This window comes from Sinohyriopsis cumingii, chromosome 4 (assembly GCF_028554795.1).
Source record: "Sinohyriopsis cumingii isolate HCF-2022 chromosome 4, ASM2855479v2, whole genome shotgun sequence".
NCBI lineage: Eukaryota > Metazoa > Mollusca > Bivalvia > Unionida > Unionidae > Sinohyriopsis > Sinohyriopsis cumingii.
Genome location: NC_142964.1, coordinates 56,825,470 through 56,843,262, shown reverse-complemented (window position 1 = coordinate 56,843,262; position 17,793 = coordinate 56,825,470). Strand labels below are relative to the sequence as shown.

Here is a 17,793-nt window from a genome sequence, read left to right as displayed (position 1 = left end):
GAAAGTCAAAGTTATCGATAAAACAGGCGGTGTTATAGATGACGAGCAAGTAGCTCCCGTCAACAATTTCATGCATTCCTTGTTTAGCGGAGTGGACTTGTACTTGAATAACAAACTAGTCAGTAGCAGCATGGATACTTACCCTTATCGAGCGTACCTGGAAAATCTCTTGACGTACGGAATAGACGCCAAGAACACTCATCTCAATGCTTGTGTGTTATGGGAAGCTGACGATGCAGGCGAGTTTGACAAATTGGAAATTGATACAGAAAAAGACTACAATGAGGGATTTGTAGAACGAAGGGACAAAATCAAAAATGGCCAGAGTTTAGAACTGATGGATCGTTTGCATTTGGACATGTGGTTGGAAGAAAATTATTTGCTGAACGGGGTGAATGTTCGCCTGAGACTGAATCGTAGCAGCGTCAGTTTCCATTTAGTGGCTGATAGTGACAATTACAAAACCATCATCCAAGAAGCCAGACTCTACATACGACGTGTGGAAGTGTTACCTAAAGTGGGAAACGACATTAGTCAGACGTTGAGCAGAACGACCGCCAAGTATCCCATACGACGCGTGGAAGTGAAAACCTTCACCATTCCTGCTGGACAGCGATCCATGATCGAAGATCATCTATTCCAAGGGCAGTTACCCAAACGTTTAATCCTTGGTATGGTCGAGAATAGAGCCTTCAACGGAGTCCACGATCAAAATCCTTTTGAGTTTAAACATTACAAAGTGTCCAAGATTGAAGTCAGTCGCGATGGCAAGACCTTGTGTACCCGACCTTTCGAACCTGACTTTGAGAAGAAGAATTACTTGAGGTCGTACTTGTCTCTGTACGAAGCCACGGGACAGTTAGGAACCAACAACACTCACGGCATTACATACGACGATTATGCAGGAGGTTATGCTTTGTGGGCATTTGATTTCATTCCAGACCAAGGTAGCGACGAGGGACATTTCCACCCTATAAAATCCGGCCAGATTCGTGTGGAACTTCAGGTTGCAGAAGCTCTAACTGAGACGGTGAACGTCATCCTGTATGCAGAATTTGACAATACGATAGAAATCAACAGTTTGAGAGAAGTCATTCTAGATTATTAGAAGCCATGGAAGACTGTTATCCCTCTTTACCTAGTGGAGAAACTTTGAACATGGAATGTGAGAAGACCGTGGAAGAAGAAGAAGAAGAAGAATCCCAAGACAAAGAAGAAAAAGTTATCATGATGAAGTCAAGATGGCCAGAACAAGAAGCCCATTTAGTCTCCTGTTTTGCCAAACACTTGGTCGAAAAAATGACGAAATTGATCAAAAAAGATTGCTATGGATGTCAAAACGATCATCCCAGTCAAATTCAACACGATAAATGCCTGATGCTGCGTCAAGAAGAAAAATTGGACGAGTATCTGGACGAAGCTTAGAGTCTCATCTCGGACGAAGTCGTGTTGCATCAGTGGTATAAAGACTTGCGTGAACATTCTTGTCCACCATTAACCACTCAAGAGATCCATCGTATCGAAGCTGTCCTGAATCAAAGTGGGGAGACGAAGCTAAATGCCTTTTACTTGTCAGACATTTTCAAGCAAAATGTCAGGATCGAATTGATCACTTATTATTACCTGTGAAGAAGAAAAAACCACACAAATCAATGGATACCTGGGAACTTTATTATCTTTTGAACCACAGTTCGTACACGGCTTCTTGGAATCCTGTCGTCTGTGCTAAAGATGAACTCCCTCATCGCAATCCTCAAGACCATCAAGCTTATGTGATCAACACGGACGACAGGGATCTCCCAGGAACCCACTGGGTAGCCGTCTACTTTCCTCAAGAAGGATGTGTGGAATATTTTGATTCCTATGCATTGCCTCCTTTGGAAGACGATATCATTGACTTTATGAGAAGAAATGCTCAGACCACCCGATTCAATAATGTGAAATTACAAGGCACAGATTCCTTGGAGTGTGGACAATATTGCGTGTATTTTCTGCATCATCGCAGCCTGGGCTATTCCTTAGAACATTTAGTGACTCATTTTGATCCTCGTTCTTCTTCTAGAAACGATGTGAAAGTAGATCGATGGTTTTGTGACCATTATGCTTATCTTTTGTCTCAAGCTACGAAACTTAGTGTCCATCAATGGCCTAATGACTTCCAACAGTGGAAATCACAATTTCATTCACAACGTTGTCAGCCCTGTCCAAAATAAAGTGTTAGTTAAAAAATGTTTGTGATTTGAAAAAAATGTTTGATGTTATATTGTTGGATTATTGCTAAAAATGTTATAGTTGTTTGCTAGCGTTAAGTGATCTTGAATAAAAGATGTTGTGTTTTGAAAAGAAATGCCTTTGTGGCTTGTTTGGCTATAGGAATCTTGATTCATGCTCTTTGACTTCTTACTATCCCTCTCATGACACACATTGAACGGTCCGACTCAAAAACCGCGTGGGGATGTTTTCCTTCACGTCCACGCTTTGACTTTAAAAACCGGGGTAGTTTCCAGTCTAACCATCCATTGCCGACTCATCCTCCTACGAAGATGTGCTCCAAACTAGCTAAGCTAAACGAAGCCTACGTGAATTTGCATAGGGTCAGACACAGTCTGATACCGAAGCCTGAAGAGACAGAGAATGTGAGAATGTTAAAGTCACTGAAGACCTGATAGAAGAGCTCTTCAGAGAAAAAATGAACAGGGAGAAAGAAGAATGGACAGAGAAGTACAGACTTCAGAAACAGCAGAGAGAGCAGCAACAGCAGCAACAACAGCAGGAACAGAAACCTGAACCTGATAGAGGCTTTGTCGACTGTCGTATCGACACCAAAAAGTTCTTCTCTTTCCGAAGAAGCAGACCTATCGTCAGAAAGTCTATCGTCAGAGGACGTCGCATTCTTAGAATATAAAAGATCGCCCTAGCTTCAACTTCGCACACAAAAAACAGCCCTATTCAGGGCTACCCAATACTCTAGAAAAGAAATAAGAATAGATTTGCCAATGTATGTATGTAGAGTAGTGTGAATATAAACAGCAACTCTTTTGTGGTGTGAATGTATGTGTTTGTGTGGATAGTAGATAATGTTAATGGTTTTTTGCTGTTTGACGTGCGCGGAGAGTAGATTTTGGGTTTGATTTGATTGCTTGATTAATGAAAATTATTTAAATTAGTAATGGATAGTAAAAAAAGTGAGTGAGTGTTTCTTTTAGGTCCGCGCGTTTTTGGTCATGATCTAGGTAATATAACTTGTCATAGGGGGATGTTTTCCTTCACGTCCGCGCTTTAACTATAAATTGAAAATAGCTAGGCAGTCTAGCTACCCTTGTTGATTGATCAACACTAGAAAATGAGTAGAATGAGCAGCAGACTGACTAAATTCATGGAACTTCAGATGCATCTGGAGTATGCCAGATGCCTCCTGAACGAGCTGGCCGCGGTGGCCCTTGTGGAAGAAGCCAGGATAGAACAGGAGGAGGAAGAGAGAAAAATGAAAGAAGAGGAGGAAAGAAAGAGAGAGGTCAGGTGTCACCCTATGATGAACCTTGTTTGCAAGGTGACACCTGAGGCAAGGACATCTCCCCAGCCTGACAACAAGAACCAGTACAGGACCCACAGGAGGTAAGGAGGCCAGTTCTTCATCCTCGAGTGTGAAATAGAAGACAAAGAAGACAGAGGGAACAAGAAGTGTTCACTATTCCGCAAACGGAGGAGTGGGATAGTGAAGCCATTCAACCCCCGTCTGCTCTTCCAACGACTCAAGTGAACTGGACCAATGATTGGAGTAGACGTTGTATCTGTGGTGCCAGACCCGGAAGGTGCCATCATTAACCAGGTGCCCTGGAGTTTAAAAAACAAACAGTCCTTTTCAGGGCTACCCAAACCTTTAGAAAAGAATTAGTAATCTATTTGCCAATGTGTGTATGTAGAATAGTGTGAATATAAACACTGACTCTTTTTTTCCTAGTGCGAGTATGTATTAGTGTTTGTAAGTGATCAAGTAGGTTTGTGTCAATGGTAAATTATGGGGTTTTGTAAGTGCTCACGTACGTTTGTGTGGATAGTAGATTATGGATTTCATTTTAATGCTTTGCGTGTGTGGATTGTAGATTTGGGGTTTGTTTATTGCTGGTTCACGTATGTGGATAGTAGATAATATGAAATGAGAAAAGTAGGGGATGTTTTCCTTCACGTCCGCGCATTGTTTGGTCATGATCTAGGTAATATAAATTTTGTGTCTTAGGGGGATGTTTTCCTTCACGTCCGCGCTTTTCGTATAAGAACCCACAACGTTCGTCATTCACACCATTCTGCAAAGAATAAAAAAGAAGATAGCTTCGAACCACCTTGATAAAATGAAAAAATTGCAAGACGTCCTGGACAATTTGGGTATGATGGAGAAAATGTTGGTTAACCTAAACGAGGATCACTATTCTTATAGTCCCCATCGAATGAAGATGGAGATTAACAACTTACGAAAACTAAAGGACATCATTAGTGATCTGTTAAAAGAAATAAAGGAGGAGAAGGAGGATGAAGAGGAAAGGATAAGGATGAGAGCATGGAACGAAACAATTGAAAAAGAAGAAGAAAATGAGAAGAGGAATAAAGAAGAGGAGGAGAAGAAGAAAGAAGAGAAAAAGAAGAAAAAGGAGGAAGAAAAGAAGAGAAAAAGTGTAGGACAGAAAATAAGAAGCTGGTGGAGAAATAGAAGAAATTAGAAGAAGAAAACCAAAGGCCCTTTTCAAGGACACTCCAATCTCTCGAAAAGAGATAGACTTTCAATTGCCTATCCCATTTTTTATTTTATGTGTGTGTGTGTGTGTGTGTGTGTGTTATATCCTTCTCCCCTGTTCCATTTCCATAGACCCATCAGGTCGGGACCATATTAAAATAGGGTCCCGACCCTATTCCATTTCCCTTGTTAATTTCCCCTTGTCCCTATACAGGCCCCCGATTTATTCCCATGTTAATTTGCCCTTATCCCTCTACAGGCCCAAAATTTATTCCCATGTTAATTCCCATTGTCCCCATACAGGCCCACGATTTTTCTCCATGTTAATTTTACATAGTCCCTATACAGGCCCAAGGGGTGTTTTAATGCTAATTTCCATAGTCCCCCTATCGCCCCACTTCACTACTATTGTTTCTCCAAAATATTGCACATTGCAAACATTTGCGTGGGCGCAGGAAAGTATCGTTTTAAATTTATTAGTTCTTTTAGGGAGTATTCAATTCGGAGCTATACTGGATGTCTATGTGGCCTTGAAAATAACCTTACAATATCTATGCAAATGTTAGGGGATGGTGGAGGGTTAGTCCGTTAAATCAACCCCACAAATCTGTGTTAATACTGATGCACGATATCATCACGGGTGCCTAGGGGAGGTCACTGTCACCCTAAATAGCTTTTGAAAATTAACATTAGACCCGGAGATCAAAACACGTCTTTTTTTGTTTTCTATTGTTTGGATTTTTTTAGCACTTTACATTTTACTCGCGTGATTACTAATAAGCTAACGTCAAGGAACAAGTCAACACCACTTCCAACTACCTTCTTTCCAGTCGTCCTTCCGGACATGTTTGCATATTTCTTCCGTGACAAAGTACAAACCATTAGAGATAAGCTTGACACCATAATTACAATTGACTCGTCACCATACAGTTGACATACAGAATTTGAGCGGCAACCATTAGCAGCATTTGAACCTGTCTCTATGGATTTTCTACGTACAATCGTGATGAAGAGTGCACTAAAGTCATGTGAACTTGATCCAGTTCCAACATCACTGCTGCTTGAGTGCTTAGATCCAGTATTACCTTCACTAACTGATGTTATTAATACCTCTCTCGCTTCCGGGGAATTCCCATCATTTTTCAAAACTGCCATTGTAAAGCCTCTGCTGAAGAAACCAACACTAGACCATAACGATATAAAGAACTACCGCCCAGTTTCTAATCTCCCATTCATATAAAAAATCATAGGAAAAGTTGTTCTATCCCAGCTTGTATCTCATCTAAATTCAAACAGTCGTTTTAGCAATTTACGATCTGCATATCGCCCTTGCCACAGTGCTGAAACAACTCTTCAGAAAGTAGTTAATGACATTCTCTCTGCGTTGGATAGTGGAAAGATTACAGTCTTTACCCTCCTTGATTTGTCTGCAACAGTTGACATAATAGACCATGATATATTACTTCACCATCTCCGGCATGTATTTGGCATTCATGATATATATTACTTCACCATCTCCGGCATGTATTTGGCATTCATGATACAGCCTTACTGTGGTTCAAGTCCTACTTGGTCAACAGGACACAAATTGTATCTACAAATGGAATACACTCCAGCCCAGTTGATATATGTTTTGGTGTTCCACAGGGGTCTGTTCTTGGACCTGTTCTCTTCATTATGTACACTCGGCCGCTCTCAAGTGTCATAGATCATCATGCAGTGTGTCCCCAATTGTACGCTGATGACACCCAAATATACAAATCTAGCCACCTGACTGAAGTTGATGCTGTCATCCAAGGTGTAGAGAGGTGCATTTCTGATGTGAAATCATGGATGACATGGAACAAGCTGCAGATGAATGATGACAAAATTGAGGCCATTCTGATCACAACACAAAGACTTTCTCATTTACATCCTTTACCTCAAACAATAAATATCAGCAACACCAACATTATGTTTGACAAAATCAGTATGAAACCTAGGTGTTACTCTGGACAGTACTCTCACATTGCACCAACATGTCATGAACATATGCAAGGCTGCATATCTTGAGCTGAGACGCATCAGCTCAATTCGCAGATATCTTTCAGTTGATGCCACTAAAACACTTCTTTGTTCATTAGTATTTTTAAGACTGGACTATTGTAACTCAATTATGTCTGGTTCGTCTCAATATCTACTCCAGGAACTTCAAAAAGTTCCAACTGCTCGTATCATACTTAGAGTACCACGATGAGATCACACGTCCCCACTGCTCTGTACCCTACACTGGCTATCCATTCGATCCAGAATCAAACACAAACTTTGCTGTCCGTGCTACATTTCACTGTCGGACTCTAGTCCAACATACCTATCCGACCTCATCCATGTGTACATCAGCAAGATACTTATGCTCCTCTTCTGACAATCGTATACTCATTATTCCCACTATGAAAACAAAGTCATATGGACAGCGTTCTTTTGCATACCAAGGCCCAGCAACGTAGAATGAATTGCCCACCACTGAACTTAGACACAAAGACACAGTGATTACATTCAAGAGGGCTCTCAAAACTCACTTATTTCGAATGCATGAACAAACTTAAAGACCTAATAATACTTCCTACCTGAAATATTCTCAGCATGTTTTTTTATTTTTTAATGTTTTTCTAATTTCACGGTGTTTGCTTTTGTAATAATATTATTAGATGTTCTTTTATCTTATAGGTGTTGTCTAATGTTGTAAAGTGCTTAGAGCTTCTAAAGATTAGGCGGTATACAAAGTCCTCATTATTATTGTTATTATTATTATCATTACTATAACGTCTTGCATGGAATAATTGTTGTGTTTTTTTTTCGTATGTAAAGCAAAACTCTCAGTATTGTCTATCAGGCCTTGTTATAAATTAGCACACATTTTAAGGTGAATAAAGGCATGAAAAAATGCACCCATTCGTATTATTGAGGAGTTGTTAAATGTTATCTAACGATAACAACATAACTAGAGGGCGCTTCAGTCGGGCCGAGTGCCACTATCTTACTATTTTTGTACAAAGAGGGTACCCCTCTATACGTGGCTCCCATTTTTTAAATTTTGATCAGATAATTTCATGAATAGGGGTAATATTTGACGTGATAACCAGCGCAAAGAAACCATTTGGCTTTTCTTTTAAACAATATGTTATTGGTAAGAATTTGATACGGCGCTAATAATATTTTCATGAAAAATCCACAAGTACATGTAGAGAGTTTTTGTGCCAAGAATATTTGGTACTTATTTGCTCTTCGTAGGAATCGGGTTGTACTATAACATACCCTCCGTCTCATCTTTAACCGGAAATAAGTCAGTTCTCTCCCTTGAGCACCTGGTAGAAGTATCAACCACAGAGTCAGACGTTTTATCAATAAATTACAACAAAATCTGTAACAACACGAAATCACATTATCAGTATAATAAATATACATATATTTATAGTACTTTCAGGTAATTTATTGCAAGGTAATTTACTCACAAAAAGTCAGACTCCTTCGGTAGCAACTATAACCAGCAAATTGTTCTTATTATTACTGATACAAAATAGTATGAAACCTGCTTCATACGTCTGGATATGAAAGTAAAAAAGATTAATACAAATGTATACTTGTATCTTCACAGAAGACACGATATTGGTTTCCGTTTGAAGAATAAGCCCCCCTCCCCCATAGTGTTTAAGGTTACTCACAGTTCAGGCTGTTGTAGCATTCATACTCCCTGCATAAACATCTTCATTTGCCTGTGATTTTATTGTCATTTTACACTGTTTAAAAATAAGTTAATATTATTATGACCAAAAATGCCAGCACAATTCAACTGTGCAATAAAGCATCTGCAAAATAAATAAATTTATAAAAATATATATACAGTAGTCTTTAACTTGTCACAGGAAATATTAGAGAAAATAAATATTTTATGTAAAAAATAATTTTATATGACTTAGTCTTAACAAACTCTAATACAGGTAGACATTTAAAAGGAATAAATACTTGGATTTTCTTGTTACATTGTCCTTATAGATTTCTTTTGAAAAGTTAGGAGGCAGATGTTACCAATCCCTTTGTTTTCACTTTCACATTAATAAAACATGAATTATAACAAGGTTTGCATTGGTTGTTGTTGTTGGGTTTTAACGCCATTTTTCAGCACACGATAGGCTATACATGGCGGCCAGTATTAATGGTGGAGGAAGAACCTGTGAAAACCATGGAAAGAAACACCGACCCACGAGAAGCTACTGGCAAGCTTTTTCACATACCCACATTAGCCAAATCCGAGACTCGAACCCGCGCAGCCAGAGGTGAGATGGCAGTGATCCGTAATGAAGAGCGCTTTAGACCACTTTGGTCACTCTGGGCCCCCTTTTGCATTGGACATACCCTTTTATATACCACATACATGTGTAAATTATGCCTCAAGAACAGTCTGGTTATATTCTCTAGTGACTGCTTAATTAATTAACCCCAAAAATGTTTACATTTTGGAGAATTCTTTTTTTGTTGTTGTTTCTGGCAATAAAATAAGTTGTTTGCACTTGATATGAGCAAAAACCATGAAAAGGGGTATACTTTATTTGCTAATTTGTTATTTCTGATGATTTGACCTTTTTAATAATACCATATTTATTAACCTGAGATGAAATTTAAAATTTGGCCTGTTGTCCCTTTATTATCTTGACTTAAACTGCTGAATTTTCAGGTAAAAGGACAGGTACAAGAGAAAAAGTGGATAATAATGCACATTTCCACTTTTGTTTTGACTCACATTTATTCACTGTAATAAGAATAATCTGTTAGTTCTGCCCTCATTTCAAGACTTTGAAAGTTTTATAAAACAACAGGCATCTTTCAATTTAACATTGTTGACTACCCCTATGTTGGCCAATTCTGCGCAGCAATATGTCATTTAAGTAAACATTAGATCACATGGTGTTTTGATCAAACATCCATTTTGTATCAAGAAAAAACGATCTAATTTAATTAAGGAAAGTTAAATTCATAAAATATACGAACTTATCCCACATTTCGACTTGAAATGCAAATGAAAATGTGATTTCTAAATGTCAACATGAAGACCCACTCCATGACCTTCTTGAACCTGTAACATAGAAAAAAAATATATTACTATATTTTTTCTTTAGATTCATACAAATATATACATATAATAAAAGATGGAAATGTATACCTTAAAACAATTCTGCATCTTAATCCAAATTTCAGATTTTGCAAGAAGTTGTCCCTCACATACAAGATCGTCTGCTACCCTATGTGTCAACTCACTGCTTAAATGGGATTCTCAAGAAATTCTCTGACATATAGTCTGTTTCTAAATTCTTTAGCAATTTTTCCTCATAAACAAGATGTTGTAAACAGGTTATATCCTATTCATTGCTATTTCTCTTCCACATAATGGCCTATTTTTATATATAATATTGAACATTTCAATTTTTTTAATCATAAGATCAGTATAGTTTACCTAATATCTCTTGCAATATACAGTACTGGCATTGTCAGGTTGAATTTTGTAGAACTATTTATAAACCTGATGTAATTACTCGACGGAGCTGCTGACAGAAACAGTCTAAAGTAATGTATTTCATTTCTATGGCCCGATGGATAAACCTTACATCTTTTCAAACTGGGTACAGAATAGGCTGACATATCACAAGTCATAAAAATACAGGGGTGGTATCTGTGTGTCCAAAATTAATATTATTTTGAGTCAAGTATTCTGAAGAAAATTGCCTCTTTGCAAATGGCAAGCATTGCAGTATTTTATTCTTGTCAATTGGTCCAATGTGGTGTGTGTTACGCTTCAATATTGGAGATAGAAACCTTAGGTGCGCATAAATGCCTGACATCGTTGTAATTATGAATCCCCAGCTATCAGTCAGTCACTTATGCTAGGATTCAGTCAGTGGACAATCCTAATTTGATTGGGGCTTTTCAGTTATGGTCAGAAAGGCATTGAGATTTATGGCTTGCTTACTTATTCATTCATGCATTGTGGTTCTCTGTATATGTTTGTTGCAGGAACATAATGAAATCTGGCAAACAAAGGAACATCATTGCTTAAATATCTATAGTTCTGAGTATGCATCTTTGACTTCATAATTTAAATTTGTGTAAAAAGGCTCATATTGCTTTTTTAAAATTTATTAAATCTGCTATTTTCACTTTTTGTTCCAAGTTTGCAGTTATGATTTCATGCATGCTCAACATCTATCACATAATTTTTAGGTGTATATTTCACAGTTGGGTTCATTTGGCATGTATGCACCCATATATTTCAAATTCTGTCATTGTGACCTGCATTTCAACTTAGTTCATGAAAATGAAGTAAATGCAGTCTCTTCCTTCTGTCCATGTTATGTTACTGAAGTAACAGTTTCTTTTCAGGAATTATCAGTGTAATGAAATAATTTTATGACCCTCCATTTTCAGCTTACATCAGGGTAATGCCATTAGATGAGAATTTGAGACCACCAGAAGGAAAAAAAGTTACAGTCGAGATCATTGTGAGTATATGCAATAAATCTGTGATGTAGTGTTTGTGTGTATGCATTTGTGTGTCTCTGTGGTGTACTTGTTTTGAAAGTTTTCTGAAACATCTTAAATACATCCAAGTCAAGCAGTCATCTTGGGGAAGGAGACTGATTGATTGATGTATGCTGGTATATCAGCACAGAAAGGGCTATTGACTACAGAGGCAATGAGGATAACGTCTCTTACTCAGACACACTGCAGCATTTGACCTGGGATGGTCTGGGATGGACTTGAACCAGTAACTCAAAGAGAGTCTGGCACACTTAAACCACTCAGTACCATACAAAAGACATAACTTCTGTACTTTCAAACAGTTGGATGCATTTGACAGGATTTTTAAATTGATAATAAGACCCCTTTGGTAGTGTTGCTGTGTAAAATTAACAGTTATTTGATGGCTGAACTAAACTGGAGCATGATTGACTCAGTGTATGCAACTTAAGCATTTTTGCCACAATGACATTTTGAAACTTTCAAATAAAATCATAGATTTAAGGTATTTATATTTTAGCCATTTTAACAATCTCAGGCAAAGTGTATAGAAATTGAAACTGATCTTTATTCCACTCAGAAGCTTTCCACTGCTCATGACTCCACCAACTTGCACCTCAGAGGTAGTTCATTTTTTATACTGGTTAAACTTAATGAAATCTTTACTAATGCAGAGCTGGAAGTAAGGATCCCCCACTAACCTGAGTGATGACTAAAATAAGAATTTTACTGATCCTGCCTAAATTTCCATGATCCTGCTAAACTCAAACAGAAACAAGTTCAGTTTCTAATTCGACATTTGTTATTCATTTACATCAGCTCAAAACAATAACAAATGTTATTACACCAAGACTCATGAGAAGTTGAAAGTTCATTTAAATAATCTTGGATCTGATTCATCTCATCCAATCTAGATGGCACAATTTGAGGAACCAACTTTTTTCTTTATTTTCACATATTCCTCTGCCATTAAAAATAGGGAGCTTGAATTGTGTGATTCCAGGGATGGTTCATGAACATGCATCAACAAATTAAATACCCAGCACACTTTCGCATGTCTTCTGGTACTTGGAGCATTAAGTTTACAACATCACAGCATTTCTTGGGTCACTTTGTAGCCATTTGTATTCATTTTCCCAGCATTTTTGGTACTTTTATAGTCACTTCTTTAGATCATATTTACTTTCTCTATCTCTTTCTCTCTCTGTGTCTGTCTCTCGTATTAACATTTGATTTATTTCCATTTTGGTGGCAGCTGCACGCTTTGCAAATACTTCCAATGCATTGAATGTTTATTAGCAACGAGATACATTTTCCAAGAGTACACCAGCTTAGTTCATGTGCATGAAGACTATTGTGACAATAATCACACTAATTTACATGATCAGTGGATGGGTGGTTTAACACTTGCCCATCCAAGATTTTCAATCTAGCGTGTTGAATTTCTTTCATAAGCTAATACAAAAATTGTGAAGGTCCTGATGGAAAACGATTTTGTTTCCGAAAATACCCATTTTGTTGAAATTACATCAGGGTTCGCACAATCTTGAAAAGTGCTCGAATTTTAGTGCATACTTTGAAAAGTGATTTAATTAGTTTTGTATCCAATAAAAATGGAAATTGATATTTGCCAAAAAGTGTGAAAGTGCTAGGAACTCTTATGGCAAGAGTGAAAAGTACAAAAGAATAAAATATGGATGATAGGAATGAATTTAGAATACATTTTGCATGAGCATGAGAAATTTGAGATATCAGAAATTGAGACAAAGTTCTTAGTACTAGTTGGAACAAAATACGCAAATAAGGTTTAAAATTGTATGTTTAGTACATCGTCCAGAATGCTTTACTGCTGCTGTTTCACCATAGTTACAACAGATTATTTTAGAAAAATATGGGGTATGTCAGTGAATTTATTTAGGGCCAGGAATCATCAAATCACCTTTTAAAGTCTTATTTAGCTTTGACAACATTTGTGTCCATACTGCTTAGAAATAAAATATACTTCATCCTGAATGTAACATTTATTAAATTGTCTTTAAATAAATATAACAGCTGAAGCAACCTTCATTAATGAAATATATGACTTCATATATTCATGTATGTATGTGATGTTTATAGATGCTTACAATGACTACATTGGTATTACCTACCGTCATGCTTTGTCTTTATTGATACATGTATCATACATTGCCGTAGTGTTGAACATCCATATGCTTTAAGAGACCTTAACAAGGCGCTTTAAATTTAAATAAATTGTCAATTTTATAGAAATGACAATCAAAAATTCAAAATGGAAAGATACTTTATCATTGTGATCAAAATCTGTCACCAGAGCAAGTATGATGTCTTAAGGATAAAAATAATCAGTCCAAACTTGCTATTTTCTCATGCCTAAGACTTTTCATAATGATCTTTTGATGTGAGTTGTGCAGAATGAAACTACTGTGCTGGGAGGTATGGCTATTATTCATTTTTAAGTATGGATTTCCCTTCGTCATGTGTGGAATATTGAAAATAGAATTTATTCAAAGTATTGCTCTTAAAATTAAAATTCCCTATCATGATGAAAGACCAATTTTTAAAGCAATATCTTAATTAAACAGATATCCCAGACTCATATAGCAAACTGATATAGCAAATATCATAATTTTCCTCTTCATCTCTGGAAGATGCCTGTATTCCAAGCAGGAGGCTACAGCACTTCTCAGTGTACAGAAGTTGCCTAGAGAAGTGTCTTATAGTTTCGTCAAACATTTCCACTAAAGGTGTGATCTCTGAGGAACTTCCCTGAGTAGGAATGTTGCCAGATCCAGATAGTAAGCTCCTTCTTTCTGATGAAAGGGAAGTACAGTTATCATCTCATGCTAGTAGACCTTGAATCAAAGCAAGATCCTTTTTGTCTGCGTCAAGTTCCCAGAACATAGACTCTTCTATAAGGTTTACATCATCTGACTCATTAGGTCAGGATGATTTGTCACAGGAGACCAAGCACAAGGGGATGCGTACAGGGCAGGGGTCACTGGGAAATGTATCTAGTGACATGCATATAAGGTATGTAATCTGTCACTTGTCCTCAGGTACTATAGGCACTATGTCACCAGGTATTGGAGACTTATCAATGGCTGATGCTCCATGTGATATGCACTGTTGTCTCTGGGAACTGTACAGTCAACATTGGGAGTTACTGGGCACATGACACACCTCTCCCTTGATAACTGACTCACAATGGGGTCCACAAACATAGACCACACTATAAGCAAGGGCACAAATTAACGAGGGGCCTCAAAAAATGAACAAAATCCACTTAGACATAGAGAAAACCGCGGGGTGGAGTAGAGCAGGGTACTGGGCTGTTTAATGACTGAATCCTCTTTTTACAATCACATTGATAATAATTGTTAATACTGCACTTTTTCTAATGAAGTTGTTCATTATAAATAACATTTATTTTCAAAATGTCCAACATGTGAAAGATAATCCATATCAATACAGTCAGTAAGTACAGTTTGGGATGTGATTACTGTGGTGATGCCATCAGTGTGGTAGCTTTGGACACAAAGCCAAAACTCACACTAGATTTATGGAATAGGAAAACGGCAATGAGGCCATCTCAACTCCATGGGAAGGCTCTATTCATCAGGATGGCCAATATATCTATCAAGGACTGTCATATAAGCCATGCATCCCTTGTCTTAACAGACTTGATCCCCTTGATGTAGTATTATTTCTAAAAAACGGGAAGACCAAGAAATGCAGGAAATATAATCCATTTGGCTACAGATCACTCCAGAAAAAGCTAAGCCCTATTTAGTAGGTTTTGTGTACAGACCCCTTCATCACATACTGATTGGTGTGACTATTTTGAACTTCAAGTAGATAAAATTTCAAATGAAGAGAAAGAATTTTACATTCTAGGCAATATAAATAGAGACCTTCTCAATGACCCAATAAAAGGGAATTCGATGAATTTTATTGCTTTGTTAGTTATGGAGCAACTAGTAAATGAACGCACCAGAGTAACATCTACCTCTAAAACACTTATTGATAATATTCATACCAATACAAAAGAAACTATTTTGGAAGTAATGGTTCCAAAGATTGGTATAAGTGACCACTTTGCAATTTTTCTAACATGTAAAGTCAATGGCAAATCAACAAAAAATAATATCCATAAATCCATTGCCTATAGATCTTTTCAAAACTTTGATACTGTTAAATTCCTAGAAGATCTGACACAGATTCCATGGATTACAGTCCAAATCTTTGAAGATATTGATGATGTTTTAGATACTTGGGCAAATCTGTTCATCAGTATAGTGAACAAACATGCCCCTTTAAAAACACACAGGATAAGGAAAGACAATCAGCCAGGCTGGATCTTCCCAGAAATTTTAGAAGCAATAAAGCAAAGAGACCAACTAAAATCAGTAGGAAATCAAACTGAATATTGAGTTTGGAGGAATAAAGTTAATAAAATGATATGTCAAGCCAAACAGGTGCACTACAAAAAAGTGCTGGATGAAAACCAAAATAACCTGAAAGCTATCTGGAAAGTGTTTACAGCGTTTGGTGCAGGCAAATCTATTGATATCTCAAATGTTTTTAACAACTTTTTTTGTTCATATTGCTGCAGGACTTAACCCAGAACTTCATCTGAACATCTGGAAGTCAAACATATTTCTGCCAGAAAACTACCAAACAATATCAAGTTTGAAATTCCTGCAATGAGTCCAGAATCTGTGTTAAAATATATTTAAAAAAATGGATGATTGTAAAGCTACAGGACTTGATATGATTGGATCAAGGCTACTAAAGGTAGCAGCACCTGCAATTGTAGAGAGTATAGCTTTCATTTGCAATGAAAGTATTAGGTCTAATAAATTTCCACAAACATGGAAAACTGCCAAGGTTATACCATTGCATAAAGCAGGAACAAAAGATGATGTAAATAATTACAGACCCATCTCTATCCTTCCTTGTCTCTCCAAATTGCTAGAAAAACATGTACATGATTCTTTTCTCAATTATTTGAATACTTATAATCTTATTCATGATAATCAGTCTGGTTTTCACCAGAATCACTCCTGTGAAACTGCACTTGTATTTTTGATTGCTAAATGGCTGAAAGATTAGATCAGGGAGAAACGGTAGGCACTGTTATGGTTGATTTTCGTAAAGCTTTTGATCTTGTAGACCATGAAATTTTGCTTAAGAAAACTAAAAATCTATCAATGCAGTGAAAACTCTCTAAATTTGCTTACTTCTTATTTAACCGACAGAGTGCAGATAGTATGTTTAAATGGTCAACTTTCTGAAAGTAAAAGTATTAATTGTGGAGTACCAATGGGCTTTATCCTTGGACCTCTGTTATTCATTCTATTTATCAACAATTTGCCTCTTAAGATTGGAACTTCAATTTCTTGCACTGTCCTCTATGCAGATGATACTACACTGTCTGAGATGGGTAAAACCAAAACGGTACTTGAAAATAACTTATAACATGCTCTCAACAGACTTCAAGTACGGTGCATAGAAAATAATATGATCATAAATACAGAAAAAAATGAAAGCAGTTCTAGTTACAACACAACAAAAGCAAGCAAGGCTAGATAGCGACAAACTCCAGGTTCAGTTTGACAATGTGAGCCTTAATATGACCTCTCAAGATAGAATTCTTGGTGTATTTGTAGATAACAATCTTACTTGGTCTATTCACATTAAACATGTTTCATAAAAGGTTAATTCTTATCTTTGGCTACTGAGGAAAATCAAAACATACATTCCTCTTCGTTATACGGTCATCTTTTATAAAAGTTATATTCAGCCATGTTTGGACTACTGTAATGTAATTTGGTATAATACCTCTAATTCAAATATCGCAACACTTTTAACACTCCAAAAGAGGGCTTGCCATTTATTTCTAGATTAATGTATATACAATTTTCAAGGTTCAATGAATACTATAAAGTTTTGACAATACATGAAAGAATGTTTCTTAGAAAGGCCAATTGATGTATAAAGTATCCAGAAAAGCCATTCCTGTCTATCTAAGCAATATCTTTCACCAAAGAAATAATGATGGTACTCCAAATTTAAGGTCTGTGAGAAGTAAAAATTACATTATACACATGTACCAAGGTCAAAGAAGGAATTGTTTTTTAAAAAAGCTTTCAATATACTGGTCCACTGGTATGGAACAACATTCCCAGTGACATAAGGCATGCTCCTAGCATTTCTTCTTTTCATAATCAATGTCTTAAATTGATGAAATCTTCAGATGGTTAATGTGGTCTGCAGCCTGTCATGCATCATTTGTCAGAGTTACCTCCCTTGAGTTGACACTTTGTACAGAGTAGATGTAATTGTAATGACGAAATTATATTAATTTTGTATTTTTTATTAGTATTGTAGAAATTACATATTTCTTACAAAACACAGTACAGCCTAATTGGCTGAACTTACCACCTGCAAAAAATTTAAATAAGAATCAACTATTTTGTCTTTATATATCAAGT

The 17,793-nt window shown here is 36.8% G+C and overlaps 1 protein-coding gene across 1 annotated transcript in view; it reads left to right on the top strand.

The window, feature by feature from the left end:
• LOC149801208 (complement C3-like) overlaps positions 1-17,793 on the top strand; it is a 346,536-nt gene that overhangs the window by 45,049 nt on the left and 283,694 nt on the right. Inside the window, exon 4 of the mRNA XM_089955247.1 lies at positions 11,186-11,259. Coding sequence (XP_089811373.1) covers positions 11,186-11,259 — 74 coding nt within the window. The remainder of the gene's footprint in view (positions 1-11,185; positions 11,260-17,793) is intronic.